This window comes from Aureobasidium namibiae (genome assembly GCF_000721765.1).
Source record: "Aureobasidium namibiae CBS 147.97 unplaced genomic scaffold scaffold_19, whole genome shotgun sequence".
NCBI classification, from domain to species: domain Eukaryota; kingdom Fungi; phylum Ascomycota; class Dothideomycetes; order Dothideales; family Saccotheciaceae; genus Aureobasidium; species Aureobasidium namibiae.
In genome coordinates this window covers 302,307-317,487 of record NW_013581190.1, presented here as the reverse complement: position 1 = coordinate 317,487, position 15,181 = coordinate 302,307, and the positions used below count along the sequence as shown (strand labels likewise).

The window sequence follows — 15,181 nt, the reverse complement described above, 5'->3', positions numbered from 1 at the left end:
GAATAATAGAGGGAAAGTGGAGGAAAGGAGGAAGTAAGTGAACAACTCCCAACCCGTCAGACCTGTGATTGTTTTCTTTTTTTGCTTCAGGGCCTTTGGTGTTTTGTATTATTGATGTTTTTGCTGCCTGTGATGGCAGTATGTGGTCACCCCCCTGCGGTCTCTCGTTAGACTCTAGCAAAGTCTTATCAACTATTGCTCAATTCCTGTTCTGTCTCGCTTGAAATTCTCAATTTCCCAGGTAGCGATAATGACTCATCATCTGCAACAAAGGTCCTCTCAACTATTGAGGGTTTGCCTGGCTTGCACCGCTGCTCCTCCAAGCACTCAAGATCAGATCGACAATGTGATCAACACCCTTGCCGTTCTTGACCTGTGCGAAAATTGTAGGACCTCCCTCTCTGTAACGTGTGTTAGTGGTCTGTGTCGCTTGGACTTCGAAGAACAGACATACCTAATCTTCCTCGAGTCTCTGTCCATAACTCCAAGATCAGCACCAATCAATTCAGCCAAATCAGTCTTGTTGACAACAAGCAAGTCAGACTGTGTGATTCCCGGACCGCCCTTGCGAGGAATTTTGTCACCCCCCGAGACATCAATGACATAGATGATAAAATCGGCAAGCTCGCGACTGTAGTTCGCAGCCAAATTATCACCACCAGACTCAATAAGCAAGATCTGCGTGTTGAATTCTTGATGTAAATCTGTCAACGCAGCCAAGTTTGCCGAGATATCCTCACGCACGGCAGCATGAGGACAACCTCCAGTCTCGATGGCGCGAATGCGTTCGGCAGGTAATGCTTTATGTCTGGTCAAGAACTCGCAGTCCTCACGGGTAAAGATGTCGTTGGTGACGGCAGCGATGTTGTACTTTTCGCGGAGGGCCAGGCAGAGGGCCAGCATGAGAGCAGTCTTTCCTGAACCGACGGGACCACCGATACCGACTGTGAATGCTCGCTCAGAGAAATCACGGCCTTCTACAATGGGCATCTCGCGGCCCAAGAAGGAGCCGGGTCCGTCTAGAATCTCGTGAGTGTGTCCATGATCGACAGCATCGTGGGAGTGAGAGTGGGCTCCGTCGTGTGAGTGAGACATGTTTGGATATCTTTGGCGAGAAGGAGCAGTTGAGGTAAACACTTGTCACGAGTCAAAAAGTTTGGAGAGCTTGATGTCGAGGGGTCTTCGTTCGAGGGTCCCGAACGAGTGGGGCAGCGGGCGATAAGGGATCCGGCCCAAGCTCCACGTAGCCGCTATCGGGAGCCGACGACAACATCAAATTGTTCATTCTTTCTTCACCATAAATCGACATCAACCATGCAGCTACTCAAACTATTTATGGCTATTCTCTCTGTTGCAGCTCGACTGCAGGCCACACATACACTTCTACCGCCGTCTGAAATGCACCCCATCGAGCCCCCGGACCTCGATTGGCATCTAGCGGTGTTCACCCCACCAGATGAATACTTGGTCTATCTTAAGCCAGGTTACACAATATCACAGCATCTACAGACCATCGGCAAGGACTTGAGTCCACATATTCGACGACACTGGGAGGATTTTGAGATCTTTGAACGTGCTCACTACATCATCTATCTGCCTGACCAAACGTACCTAGATTTGATCCGGCGGGACCCAGAAGTCTCTCTTGTGATTCAGAATGCAGAGTACCAGGCCATCAGTGATCCTGTCCCGGAGGAACTTGAGCGAGGGCCGAACGTGCCAAAACATGATGAACTGTAACACGCGTAGTCATCCTCCATATCAGCATCCAGCAGCAGTGCTCATCAGTTTCATGATCCAACAACATATCTTGGAGAACGCAGACATACACAGCCGTCCATCTGAAACATCTCAGTAGACATACTCGAAGTTAGGGTTCTGCTTGTCCGTCAAATTGCTGAACGCTGTGTCGTTCAACGCAGCAGCTTCGCCACTCTCGCGCATACGAAGCCTGGTCTTTTCCTTGCGCTTGTTCTCCCAGATGAAAGCATATCTCAGCACGCCGAACAACAAGACTTCAATGCAGTTTGCTGTTAACAGGGAGCCAATACCGAGAGAGTATGATGGCGCCTGCTCTTGTCTGTAGAAGAACGGACTGACGATGTTTCCAACACACGCACCAAACCAGATCATGCCCGAGACTATCATCTTCTTTGACTGGCCACCCGTGTTGCTGGTCACGAGTGACAGAGATAATACAAATGACGCCTGGTAGGAGCCCGTCATGTAGCTTCGAGATGTCAGACGTGTATTCCATCTTGAGAAAATAAGAATGAACTTACAAGCAAATCAAGCGCCCAACATAAGCGTTGTCGGGTGCCAATAAAAAGCCCAGAGCGCCGGCAATCGTTGGAATCATAAATACCGCGCAGACAATTGTCCTACTATTCTTGGGCAAATATCTGTTTGCCAAGGCTCCGAGGGCAATCCAGATCACAACGAGAGCTCCCTGCGGGATACCCAACAGCGCTGTGTGTAGGGTATCGAATCCTAGACCTTTGATGACCAGTGAGGAGTAGTTTGACAATCCGCCATTAGGAATGTTGGCGACAAAACCTAGCAAGGTGAATAGCCAAGTCTTGTAATCGAGGTAAGCCTCCTTGATTTGGTCCCAATCAATACGCTTCTGTTCGACACCTGTCTGATTGCGCCGCAGGCGCGCGATCATGATCAGCTTTTCATCACGAGAAAAGCCTTTGAATGTTGTAGGCGAATTGGGAAGAAGCAAACAGAGGACGATTGCCCATGCTGAGCAGAATGCGCCGACGACAAGGAACTCGTATCGCCAGGAAGCCAAAGCCCCGTGGATGTTACCGATACCAAATCTAAGGGATTATTAGGATATACCGCGTTAAACTGATGGTCCGCAGAGCTTTCAGAACTTACCCAATCAGACCGCCACCAGCGACTCCCACGCCATTGAATACGTACCAGGCCGCGATACGAGAGGGCTGCTCTTCACGAGTATAGTACATGGAGGTGATGAGCATGAATGCTGGGTCGGCGATAGCCTCGAAAGCTCCAGACAAAACACGAAGTGCAGCCAAAGCTGCGAAGTTGTTCGCAGCAGCCTGGCACATCAGAAGTGCTCCCCACATGAAGATGTTGAAGGCCAGATACCATCCTGGTCGACATCTTTGCATGATGAGATTCGAAGGGATCGCCCAGATCAGCCAGCCAAAATAGAAGATACTTGACAACCATGAGTACTCTTCGCCAGTAAGGTCCAGATCTTTCTTAATGCCAAAGATTGCTGCGTAGGATAAGGTGGTCTTGTCGACATACTGTGCAGATGAGTGAGTTGTTGTCACCGAGGCCGAACTTGTATCCGTCTTACGTAGAAGAAGTAGCATACACCTAGCAGTGGTATAATGCGTAGGTCCAGCTTACGCTTCAACCTTTTCTCATCGGCCTGGTCTATTGATTCATCGTTCGGATAGCGTCGAAGGGCTTCAGCATATAGATCTGCTTGGTCGTTGTCAAATTCTCCAGAGATTGGTTCTTCAGGCTTTTTGAAGTCAATGTACTCGACCTCTTCCTCCTTGGCAGTCTCGTCGTGTTTGTCCATGATTGATGAAAGTAATGCCCAAAGAGCTTCGCCCTACGCAGGGAAGGTGTCGACATGCCTTTATACTAGATCCACTTGTCAAAACTGACATGCTGCGATCGTCCGGTGAGAAGACCGGCATGCAGCAGTCATGCAAGGTCAGGACGATCCCACCGTGGTGATGGAGGTGATCGCTGTAGGATGGGATGTGGGGTGTGGGGTTGGGAATCTTCCACCAATGGTCGCTGGAGGCTCCCGACACGGGGCGCCATCCCCACGTTCAACCCAGCCATGTTTGAAACAACTTCTGGGTCTCAAACTGGAGTAGCATGGAATCAGTTATGCCTGACTGACCTCAGAGCTCTATTCCAACGCCACGAAGCTCACCCGGGTTCCATGGCGTTGTCTCGAAAAGTTTGTAAAAGAAGTCCGAGTTTTGCTCAATCTTCCCATTTCCTTTTGGGAGATCCATTTCTGCTCCCATAGTCATTATCCGCATGGTAATGGCCCGCATTACACCTAAGTGGGCAGTGATATACTCCGTACCGCAGAATAAACTGGCAAATGCACTCCACATGGAAATGTCGAAATTGATGAACAGAAACGAGAACAGCCCCTTGTAGCTCTGGTTGCCAGTCGCGAGAGTCACTAGCCACTTGTAGCTAGTGCTGGTCAGGTGCACAAGCGGCTTTTGTGGTTCATAGGAAACCATGGCAGATTTTCCAGCGCACGCTCATGCCCATGGACTCAGAGAAGAGAGTAGAGATAGACTCGAGTGTCAGACTACCATAGGGCTAGCTAGGATCCAGCATGATCCCAGAGATGGTGTGTGTAGGAGAGGTGAGCTTAGATGTATAGAATTTCGACCAGGTCCAGCGAGGCCATCACTCATGATCGACAACGATGGGTCGACTCAGCGCGAGTTGGTTCTCGTGATCCAGAGGTGCTGATCAGACAGGTAATGCCAGAGAGCAGATTGAGAGCGGATCGAGAGCATACGGGATCAAATCAATTTGAGACGCGGCGCACATGCTGGAGTCGCAGGGCCGGCCATTTTATGGACAGCTATGCGTCTCAGGCTGGAACGTATATGGAGCACTAGCAATAAGTTATCTGAAGTAATCATGTCCGTTTATGTGGCTATCCAGAGAAGTGGCAGAATCTTGGCAACGGAATTTGTGCATAGGATATGCAGATACGCACAGCGAGGGTAAGAAGATCACACTTCGCCAAGTCCTGTGAGCAAGCCCGGTCGCTCGAAGACTCCAGCGCTCCGTCGCACCTTGACCCATCCATCAAATCATGCCCCAACAGGATGCTTGTAAACACTGCAAACAGGGCAGCCGGATACACCGTATACGTGGAAGATACTCCGACAGATTTAGGGCAAAGGCTAGCTCAAACAACCAATCAAGGGCCGTGTCTCGCGATTGCTGAGATCCTTCCCAAGCAATACGGTGGATACGATCGTACCGGCTTACGGTCATCAACAATTTTGATTGCGACTTGTACGGATCCAAGAGGCAGTGCCGTCAAGGCAAGGCAGACATGTAAGATGCAGCATATAATATACAGGTAGGTGTAGCTAGCCTTTCTTCCTTTTCCCATCAACTTGTGTCTCCACCTCTCTCGTCTTCTCCCTTCACGAACAATCTTGCCTTCGAACCGCTCTGGACTGCTTGCAAGGGATCGCATCCACACATACTACCGACTCAAGATGTCCGACTCAGATACTGGAGAGATCAACTTCGTCTTCTATCACTACACTCCGTCCATCGTAGCTGCCATCATATTCGTAGTACTCTTCGGGCTTGGTTCCGCTGGCCATGTCTACTACATCTTCAAGTTGCGTGCTCGCTACTTCATCCCGTTCACAATTGGTGTGCTACGTGAGTATCTCAATTTGTACTCGTCCGGCACATGCTAACATGATATAGTCGAGTGCATAGGATATGTTGGACGTGCTCTCTCACATAGCGACAAGGAAGCTATGGGTCCATTCATCATGCAAAGTCTTCTACTTCTGGTCGCTCCTGCACTCTACGCAGCTTCAATCTACATGGTCCTCGGCCGCATCATCCGCCGTCTTGATGCCGAAGAATACGCAATTATCCGCACCAAATGGCTCACAAAGGTCTTCGTCATCGGCGACGTGATCTCCTTCTTTGTACAGTCTGGCGGTGCTGGTATTCAGGCCAAGAGCGACCTGGACTCGTTCAACACCGGAAAGAACATTGTCATCGCTGGTCTCATTATCCAAATCATCATCTTTGGCTTCTTCGTCGTTGTGACGGGTCTCTTCCACATTCGCATCAACAAGCTTCCGACCGGTGTTTCGGTGGATTCGAGTCTGAGCTGGCGCAAGCACATGTACGCCATGTACTTCTGCAGTGCTATCATCCTGGTGCGTAACCTCATTCGTGTGGTTGAGTACGCACAAGGCAACGATGGCTACATCATCACCCATGAGTGGATGCTTTACATCTTCGACGCTGTCTTCATGTTCTCGGTCACTGTCGTGTACCTCGTTCTGCACCCTAGCAAGCTTCTCGGCGATGGACGTATCGCAGCCAGAAGTGACCCTCAACTCTACGCCATGGAAAGCGGTCAAACTGAGGTGAGATTGCAAGGATAGCAAGCACAGACACAATCATACTGATATGTTCCAGTCGCCCCCTCAGTCAACATCGACACCGTTTAGCAAGGTCGAGAGGCACTAGTTTACCGCGCAGGTTGTCCAAGCATCGTCGTCGTCAGACTCGACGAGATACAAAAGTATAGAACGGATTGGGACCTCCTGGTGGGCTCACAGCATAGTCTGTCACAGTCTCAGAACACGATTGGAATTTATACATACTAGAAAGACTGCATAATACACGTCGTCCCATTATAGAATTACTTGTTGTTGTACTCTTCGCCAGATGCGCTTCGAAGTACGGGTTCAATATGTGTTGCCAAAACTTACCCTTACAGAGTGCCATCTACAGACACTTTTCACCTCGTCGAGCATGATCGAACGTAGACACGTCATTCATAGATATCTATTGGGTTCTTTTCATCACAGGCTTGACTCAACCCCACTGTTGGCTGCTCGAGATACAGGAATCAAGTCGGCCTCAGATGCCAATGCCAGCAAAGTGCTATGAACAACGCGAGTAGAAAGAACTACGGCGTCGCATTGCTCGAGACATGAACAAACAAAAATGATCAAGCAGTTAGTAGCAGTCGCAATACAACTCGGGGCTCGGATCACAGCGAACCAGATAGCAAAAGAAAATTCTCTCCATCAGGGAATCGAACCCTGGTCTCCCGCGCTTGACGAGATTTTACTCTTGACAAGCGGAAATCATGACCACTAGACCAATGAAGATGAACCAGCTGCGCGGGTATTGGTATGAGTCCGAGTCTCTCGGCTGCAATATAATCCACAATTCTAGCAGCGTTATGTCCGGGTCTGGCACGCATGATCCAGTGAGAAAGGCATTCACGCCACGGGACTAACGAGAGCATCATCATGTTCGCATGCGACATCTTGGAAGGCGGTACAGCCAAACGTCAAGGGCGTCAGAGGCCAGTAGCCGATATGAGGTGGATGACATGCTTCATGAAGACTAGTCTGCTGGGTCGAGCGGAGAAAGGCAAAGGTAAGGGGAGGCATACGGTTGAAAGTTTGATAGTAATACTTTGATGTTGCTGCGCTGATTGGTATAATTCTGGTAGAAGGAACAAGCTGGAAAAGAGAGAAAAAGCAAGTCGAGAATAAACCTCGCTGTCGTCGTAATCGTTTGACCCCCGCAGGGTTCGGGAACGTGGTCGTAAAAATACAAAACTCCTCCAACACCTTGCTAGACTGTAAAAAGAAACTCATCTGTAAACCTAGATGAAAGCACAATGGGGAAAATGGCCGCAGATTTGAGCCGGAAGAAGAAATTCGGAAGTCGTGTTGCAGCGGACCAGGACCGGACCAAGAAGAATTATTGGATCATGGCCTTGCAAAGCCACATTTCCCAGTAGGCTCGAAGACCGAGCACGGTGGCTCTGCCGTCGTTGCCACCTTCGGTGCCGTCAGGGTCACCGATCATGGCGGCAAACACCCAGTAGATGGCAACAGCCCAGGCGCTCAGAGACACGGCCATAGCGACGAAGGGCGACGAAGCATGGACGAGCAGCAGACTAGAGACGCTCTTTCCTTGAGTGATGTTGAAGGAGTAGATTGCTCGTAGTTGTAGACGGTTTGAGCGGGCGAGAAGAGATCGGAGCTCGTCAGAAAGGGGCTGACGAGAGGCCGAGAGGAGTCGTAGAGGATATGTCAAGACAGTGAAGAAGGTAATGACCAGTGACCAAACACAGAGAAGGAAGGAAACCAAGACACAAGGACCGGAGAGGTACAGCTGGAATGCGATGTAAGTACGGGGAGAAGGACATGGAACAAACAGATGTATATAACGCACCAGTATCTTGATAGCTTTGGACTCGAGATGTAGACGTTGGTCTACTAGATGATCGCTCTCATCCGAAGACAAGCTGGACTGATCGTACGGGGAGCGACTGGGATAAGGGTTGTATCGCTCAGCCATGTCCAGCGTCCTGCGAGGCGACCTGTTGGCCTGCTTCTCGAGGTCGTGGTCGTAGCCATGGTCTTGCTTCTCGTTCAGCTCTCCCGACGAGTTTCGGAGGATGGCAGGAGCCGGTGGTTTGGGCAGTATTGAGGGGGCATTTTGGGCGATGTGGAAAGTGTGTTGCGAGTCGGAATCCGAGGCATTCGAATGCCGGTACGAGGAGCGATCGGCCATTGTCCAGCTTAAATCCGGGCGGGTGCGGTATGCGAGGTGGAGGGGGCCTCAGTTGACACGCAAAGGTCAACGGACTGTTATAGACGGCGTTCAGATAGACGACTCATGCCAGTCACGCATGGCCGGCCATGGTGCTTCTTTTGACATGTTTGCCAAAGGAGAAATGCCAACAGAAACGAGTGCAGCCAAGTTCCTGGGCAACTTTCTGGGCATCTCCTTGGCAGAGAGTTGTCTCCGACAGTCCATCTGATGGTTCTGATCTGCCTGTCGTCGCCGATGCTCTCCCTCCTTTATTGCTTTGCCATGTCCATCGTTGTCGTGATGCCAATCTCGCGTCACAAGAAGACGAGTTGCTGCCTTCGTCGCCGTCATGCTGAGTCCAGCGCTTCTTCAGACCCTCGGTGCCAAGCCGCACGTTTGATCAATTCGTCGCCCAGTTCTCTCTGCTTCTCGTCCACCACGCAATTTGGCCTCTTCCAAGGCCTGCCAATGTGTCTATTATGCAAAATTCGGTCAAATCCCCCTGCCTGCTCTGCCCTGAGCCTTGAGCTGAACTCGAGTCTTGTCGCACCAAGTTACCAAGGCTTGTACACGCACTTGGCCCATTGCTCCCTACAAGTCTGCGACACAGAGCAAAGCTGCCCTTTCACGGGAAATCGGCATCTGACCTACGTAAGCTCCCAAGACTCCTGTAATTCGTCTCGCCTATCCACGCCCTATACTCGAAGACCGCATTCTGTTTCGATTTGGCATTACGTCTACTTTGAGACAAGCTAGGGGATTCATCTCCGTTGCATCTCGTTGTATCCTCCTGTTCATAGGTTCAGCCACGGCTTCGCGCGGATGATCTACAAATCGACTCTGATTCGAAGACCACCAAGCCAAGGTTTGTGCTCCGCCTTTCAATACCAAGGCCCTTACTCAGGTAATACTTTCCTTGACTCGCAACATCAGAACCATGTGTCGTCTTGGAGCGTGGCTTTGTCACTCTAACAGAACTTACTCTGCGTCTGCCAGACTCCAAGAAGCTTGGCTGCGGTATCAACGATATTTCCAAGGTACAAAATCCTGATGAATCCGAGCACACAAGATCTTGTGTCCGGATTACGGCCGATAATACAGAAGATCTCTCTCGCTCCCGACTTTCCAAGCTTCGAGCTGAACTTTTCTGATCGCATCTGGTAGTCCAGTCAGTACGATGCGCTGCGACGAGAGTTCTTGTTTATAAACGTTGACCTGAACATTTGGCTATGGCTGACTTCGGCCGAGTTGTTGAACAACATTTCGCTTTCGTATTTGACCTCGTGGCAAATACATTTGTGCTTTTGCCTTCAAGTTCATGAAGCATAATCAGATCACTGATGGTCGTTATTTCCGTCTGGGCATCTTTGTCTAAGATTCTGATTTCCTGGATTCCATGACTGACGACACCGCACGAGAACGAGACTGTCAGTCCAGCTCCGAAAACCCAGCAGAAGTTATCTGGCAAAATCGAGCATCACGAACTCCGCGCTGGTTCGCACGACTGTCTCGTGAGCAAGTTGCGCCCAGCATACGCCACTTGGCGAATCCCTTGCGATGCCTGGGCTCTCTCACATGAGAAACGGTCGCAGCTCCGCGTCAAGACTGTGCAGCGTGCATACATGAGGATGCACACTCGTTGTCCTGTCATGAGGACGAGGATTCACGCTTCAGCCACTCTCTGTTGTCATTCTAGGATCACTACATCCTCTTCAGATACCAATACACTCTCTCTGCACTCTTTATTTGGTAAATTCATTGCTTCTGCCTTGTCTTTGGAGTCTGGAGACAACGCTTACCTTTCCCTCAATTGACGTATTTTCTTCTTTCTTCTTTACATGTTTTCTGTTCCTCGATACACTTTCGCATCTTGGATTTCCTGTCATGATACAGTTTCGAACGAGCGCGTGAGCTTCTACTATATCTGAGAAGAAGGCCCATAACTTGAGCAGCATCAAAACAAGGGCGGATAACGAACAGAGTGTTTTGTACATTCGTCAACTTATTCTAGGATAAGTCACACTTCAAGACCTATCCACCGACTCAAACCGTACAATGGCCTCAACTTCAGATTATTCCTGCACAGGCTTGTGGTATGAATGTTGGGCTTGGAAAGAACAGTGGTTGTATCAAGACTGACTAACCCTCGAAGTTAATGTCGGGCTCCTGACCCTGTCTCTGACAAGCGACGTCAACATCTTGTCCGCCATAGTAGACCAGACAGTCCAAAGCTGTCAGTATCTCTTACAAAGGTCAGAGTAGCTTTACACAACTATGTGCTATTACGTGCCGATGCTTGTCAACGAATGATTGGTTTCTCCATTTCATTCGTATCTAGTTCGGTCTGATTTCACATCTCAGAATCCGACACCCCATGTCAGTCAAAACCACACGCCCGACAAAATAAGAGTCAAGCCATCCACGTAGTACTGGAGGTATGTGAAACCGCAGAGGCAGTTTGATGGTGGACATACCCATCAGCTATGCTACCAAGCATGTCATGCATGAATCCAATGCACGCCTACATGAACCCCTCTTTCTCGGCTTCACCCTGCTAATTATCCAAGCAGCATCTCAGGCTCTCCTAGATACTACTATCCATACAGTCAGCCTCTCATGCTGGCCAGCCTTTAGTCCCGTGAATGTAGTAATCTCAAAGGTAACACTCTCGAGTGTTTCAATCATCTGCCGTTTCTTGGAAGGCTCGCTCACGATCCAGATGCGTTGACTGTCGTGCGCTCTTGTGGCGCGCACTTTGTATGCGCCAATGCCTTTGGCGGTACACGGCGATTAGAGCACCCGAGGATGCGATCTCCTCGCGCGAGTATGACCTCCCCCTTTTTGCACGTGAAACGCAAACCGATCAGGCAAATGATCAAATTCTACCTTCCCTCCAGACACCCTTCATCACAATCAAACCGTAGTCTCGCCTCTTGCCAACAGTGAGTTGAAAGAAAGTTTAACCTCCAAGTGGAGCGTACAGGAGTAAGAATGCTTCCACGATCAGCGGTAAGGCTGGCTTGTGATTGTCAGCAACAGCTGAACGACACACTCGGGACCAGGGCTTTCTTCATGTTCCGACGATACCTGCCATGAGTAGAGAATGGTTCCAGCGGAAGTGACCCGTTCCATCGTTTTGTGTCCAGCTGCCTCGTGTCTGCCATATTCTCAGATTGTTACATCAGATCACACCGCAAGAGTGATACATATATTTCGTGGATGTCGACCATGTTTCCTTCTCTTCTGTTCTCGGGATCCGACATATAAAGAGTAGGTATACAGCCTCCAGATATCTGAGAGCGCCTCGCTAACCATGGACGGCAGTGGGTGACTCGACATCGCGACGCTCACGCGTGCGTCTTAACACACCTGTGATGACGCACTGGGAACAACATACCCCGTCTCGATTCGAAGAGATGATCATCCGGCCTTATGTCCACTCCACGGAGCTCAGAGCAGGCACAAGGCACCATGACAGCAGCACTTCTTCCTCTGATGGCATCTCAGTCGCGGCCACAGGGGCAACTTGTTATCGTCCTAGTTCTACAGCATCCGAGAATGTACCATCGTTGGATCGATCCTTTCGTACAGTCTCGACCAGAACAGTCGATACGGACCATTCTCTGAAATCCTCGAGGCAGAGCTCGTCGACATCCGGCTTTGGCGTTGCAAGACCTCAGACAGGAACGCTCCAGTGTACTTTTGCCTTCTTGGGTTGCCACGAGGAATTTACCTCTGCTTCAACTTGGAAGACCCACTGTACCTCGCACTTTCACTCTCATCCCCCACCAACTCGATCGCAATGTCCATTTTGTGCTTCGCAGTGGGAACATTTCTCAGCCTGGGAAGATCGGCTAGACCACATATCCAACCACCACCGAGGTCAAACGATCGACGCAGGGTATAGGGTTGACTATGGCTTGTTCAGACATCTGTTCAGATTGCGAGTGGTGACTCCCTCGCAATATCAAGAGTTGGAAAGGAGAGGACGATGCGATGGTGTTGGTGGTGTGTATTTGGAGACGAGTAATTCGAGAAGAGAGAGGAGAGAAGGTGCACCACGTGGTTGGACGTCCTATAGGGTCGGTGGCTAGGGCTAGGCGTTGTCATATTCTGCCAGAGTTGATTCTGTTGGCGCAAGGTGTTACAAGTGGCATGACGGAGGCAGGAATGTTTTAGTCCCGATGAGGTGGCGGTAGTGAGTCTAGCTCTTTCCTCTCTGGTTTGTTAATCGTTGACGATATCAAGACTTACGACATTCTTTGTTCTTCATGCAGGCTGCCGTATGTACATGTTTTGCTTTTGATCTGTGGAAGGAATTTGTGTTTTGCTCCAAAGCCCACAAGGATTGCTTGAATACACACGGAATATTGAATGTGAGCAGATGGAAGACATCAACGCGCTTATAAAGAAATGGTCAAGAGTGTACTGTTTTTAGTATCTACTCAACCCGTGACGCTGGTCAGGTTGCACAGCCTCAATTGTGCCGCACCTTCCACCAATACTTCGACCACCAATCCATGCTTTTTTTCCTTGCAGGGGCAGTGAGGGTACGCTGTGGTTTTACAGTCAGAAATTACACCTGAGAAGTCGATGAGATAAAGCCCCCAAAGAGAGTCTTCACGGTCCTCCAAAGTCTGGTACATCTGTATAGATACACTCATGACAGACAATCAGCACATTGGTAATAGGAAGTGAAAATGGTCGTCATTTGAGAGTAGCGAAATCAACTACTGTACATGCGCTACTGTGATTGTTTACTGATCAGTCTCGATCTCCTCATCGGCCTTTCTCTTGGTACCACGCGCCTCGGTCTCGGTGTCTTTGATGGTGGTAGCAAGAGTTTCCATCGTAGTCTTCAGAGCACGGCTGCTTCTGGACGTAGCGTGGTTCCACTCGAGGAAGCGCATTCTCACCGGATAAACAGGGGCTACAGACCAGAGAAGACGAAGTCTGTCCTCCACAGAAGGTAGATCGGCTGTAACGACAAGGCGGAAACAAAGAAGCTGACCGGTCTCGATATCGTTCTCGTCGAAGAAGATTCTCTGCTCAGGTGTGAGCGTGATACGTGCAGACATGCGAGTGCAGAATGCATCACTGGTCGTAGCGATAGTGGCGAAGTGAGCCATGATGATGTTGGCGTTAGCCTTGTCGAGGGAAGGATTGCCCTTCAAAAGGTTGTCGATACGGCCCAGGGTCTGGAACATGACCAGTTCGGTGTCCTGCAGATCTGTGACAATTTCCCAATACGTGCGTAACACTGAAGCATCGAGAAAAGCAGCCAGATGTTCGAATGAGAGCCTTTGCACAAATTCTGGTACCTTGACTTCAGCAGTCGGTGGTTCAACCAGATGACCACAGTGAGATGCCTTGGGATCCATGTAGCGAAGAAAAATCTGGAAACGCTTCTTCAGACCCTCTCTGCAGAATGAGGCTTGCTGGAAGATCTCAGTGAACATCCCTGCACTGATAGAACGAGCTAGACTCTGGCTGGACAGCTGTGATGCAAAAGCACAGTTAGCATACTTCCTAGGTGGAGATCATCACCGTGGCACAAGATCGTTGCATACGTACCATCGAAGCTTCTCTAACCTTGGTGTGGTTGGCATTAGGAGACAAGTGAACCTGACTGGCTTCTGCAACGGTTTCACTGACTTCGACATCACTGGGTGATGCGGTGGGGACGTTGACGACTGGGCTGGTGATTGAGCTCGTGACTGTTTCGTTGACTGGTTCGGTGACTGTGTTGGTAACCTTGGCATTCCCATGGCTAGAGCGAGTGTTCATCTTGGTCGAGTTGACCATCCAGCTCTTCTGACGAGTCCTGGATGGTGGTGGCTGGGGTGCAGTATGCGATGGAGGACGATAACCTTTTGAGCGAGTAGTCATTGGTGATGAATGTTGAAGCGACTGGACAGGGCTTGAGCGGTCCGGCTCAGAGTCCGAGTCCTCTACCTTCTTGATCTTCTTGATCTTCTTGCGGGGTTGGGATGGTGATGATATAAGTGGAGTGAATGGTTGAAGACGACGACTCTTGGAGCGAGTCATCTTGGGTGACAGTTGTTGGGTAGGTTGAACAGGACTTGAGCGGTCCGACTCGGAGTCCGAGTCCTTGATCTCGATGGAGTCTGAAGGAGAGGTGGACATGGTTGCTGGCCGTTGTCAATAAGCATATACATAACTGCAGAAGGTACAAAAGTACATACCATATAAAGGCGGCAGTCTGTCGCGAAGCAAGAGCAAGATGTAGGGAATGGTATGTTACAGGTTGCCTGTGGATGTGTTGGGAAAAAGTCAACTTCAGACCTGAAGGGAGATTATATAATCCCCATTGCTTAGTCGTCGCCTGACAGTGATAGTGAACGAGAATAGCCTATTCACACTTGCACAGATTCAGTGCGGTATGAAGAGAAGGCGACAATGTGAAGAAATTGTCACTTGCATTGTCCACAACGAACAGGTCGGCTCGGCTGACGTCTCCAAGCAAGCATACTAGACCAGGTGTAGTAAAACCTAAGGCACTATCGATTTGTGACGGTAGGTGCGTCTTCAGCACTTCTGACCATGCCATTATCAACGTGTTAGAACGCAGTACTCGGATGAATATCCAGAAGAACGTTCTATAGTGTGGCTGGAAAAGTGTTGTGTGCTACGAGAAAAGTAGAAGAGAAGCCTTGATCAAGGTATGAGTATAGCTGGGGAGTGGTTTCGGCTCTCGGCAAACCTTCCGCATCTGTGCCCTAGGCGTCATTGCGGTCAACCTCGTTGCGACAACAGCGACGACAAGGTGTGGTATCAAGCTCTGCAATTGATTCCCAAG

General features: G+C 49.9%; 7 protein-coding genes across 7 annotated transcripts; 3 read left to right on the top strand and 4 right to left on the bottom strand.

Moving 5' to 3' along the window:
- Window positions 1–283: 283 nt before the first annotated feature.
- M436DRAFT_55264 (urease accessory protein UreG) lies at window positions 284–1,095 on the bottom strand (the record flags this gene model as incomplete). Its single annotated transcript, XM_013568405.1, has 2 exons — window positions 284–401; window positions 455–1,095. 2 exons carry the CDS (start codon window positions 1,093–1,095, stop codon window positions 284–286), a joined length of 759 nt encoding a protein of 252 aa, XP_013423859.1.
- Window positions 1,096–1,314: 219 nt separating this feature from the next.
- On the top strand, window positions 1,315–1,740 carry M436DRAFT_55518 (uncharacterized protein; the record flags this gene model as incomplete). The annotated part of the gene is made up of 1 exon (XM_013568461.1): window positions 1,315–1,740. The coding sequence occupies one exon, from the start codon at window positions 1,315–1,317 to the stop codon at window positions 1,738–1,740; it is 426 nt and encodes a 141-aa protein (XP_013423915.1).
- A 111-nt stretch (window positions 1,741–1,851) lies between these two features.
- M436DRAFT_55324 (MFS general substrate transporter) lies at window positions 1,852–3,568 on the bottom strand (the record flags this gene model as incomplete). Its single annotated transcript, XM_013568420.1, has 4 exons — window positions 1,852–2,230; window positions 2,283–2,825; window positions 2,887–3,284; window positions 3,338–3,568. The coding sequence occupies 4 exons, from the start codon at window positions 3,566–3,568 to the stop codon at window positions 1,852–1,854; spliced, it is 1,551 nt and encodes a 516-aa protein (XP_013423874.1).
- A 1,696-nt stretch (window positions 3,569–5,264) lies between these two features.
- Window positions 5,265–6,182, top strand: M436DRAFT_75879 (RTA1-domain-containing protein; the record flags this gene model as incomplete). Its single annotated transcript, XM_013568538.1, has 2 exons — window positions 5,265–5,436; window positions 5,485–6,182. 2 exons carry the CDS (start codon window positions 5,265–5,267, stop codon window positions 6,180–6,182), a joined length of 870 nt encoding a protein of 289 aa, XP_013423992.1.
- A 1,339-nt stretch (window positions 6,183–7,521) lies between these two features.
- On the bottom strand, window positions 7,522–8,340 carry M436DRAFT_55419 (uncharacterized protein; the record flags this gene model as incomplete). The annotated part of the gene is made up of 2 exons (XM_013568439.1): window positions 7,522–7,938; window positions 7,999–8,340. The coding sequence occupies 2 exons, from the start codon at window positions 8,338–8,340 to the stop codon at window positions 7,522–7,524; spliced, it is 759 nt and encodes a 252-aa protein (XP_013423893.1).
- Window positions 8,341–11,735: 3,395 nt separating this feature from the next.
- Window positions 11,736–12,455, top strand: M436DRAFT_75877 (uncharacterized protein; the record flags this gene model as incomplete). Its single annotated transcript, XM_013568537.1, has 1 exon — window positions 11,736–12,455. One exon carries the CDS (start codon window positions 11,736–11,738, stop codon window positions 12,453–12,455), a length of 720 nt encoding a protein of 239 aa, XP_013423991.1.
- Window positions 12,456–13,118: 663 nt separating this feature from the next.
- On the bottom strand, window positions 13,119–14,508 carry M436DRAFT_85201 (uncharacterized protein; the record flags this gene model as incomplete). Its single annotated transcript, XM_013568536.1, has 2 exons — window positions 13,119–13,859; window positions 13,936–14,508. The coding sequence occupies 2 exons, from the start codon at window positions 14,506–14,508 to the stop codon at window positions 13,119–13,121; spliced, it is 1,314 nt and encodes a 437-aa protein (XP_013423990.1).
- Between the last annotated feature and the right edge of the window lie 673 nt (window positions 14,509–15,181).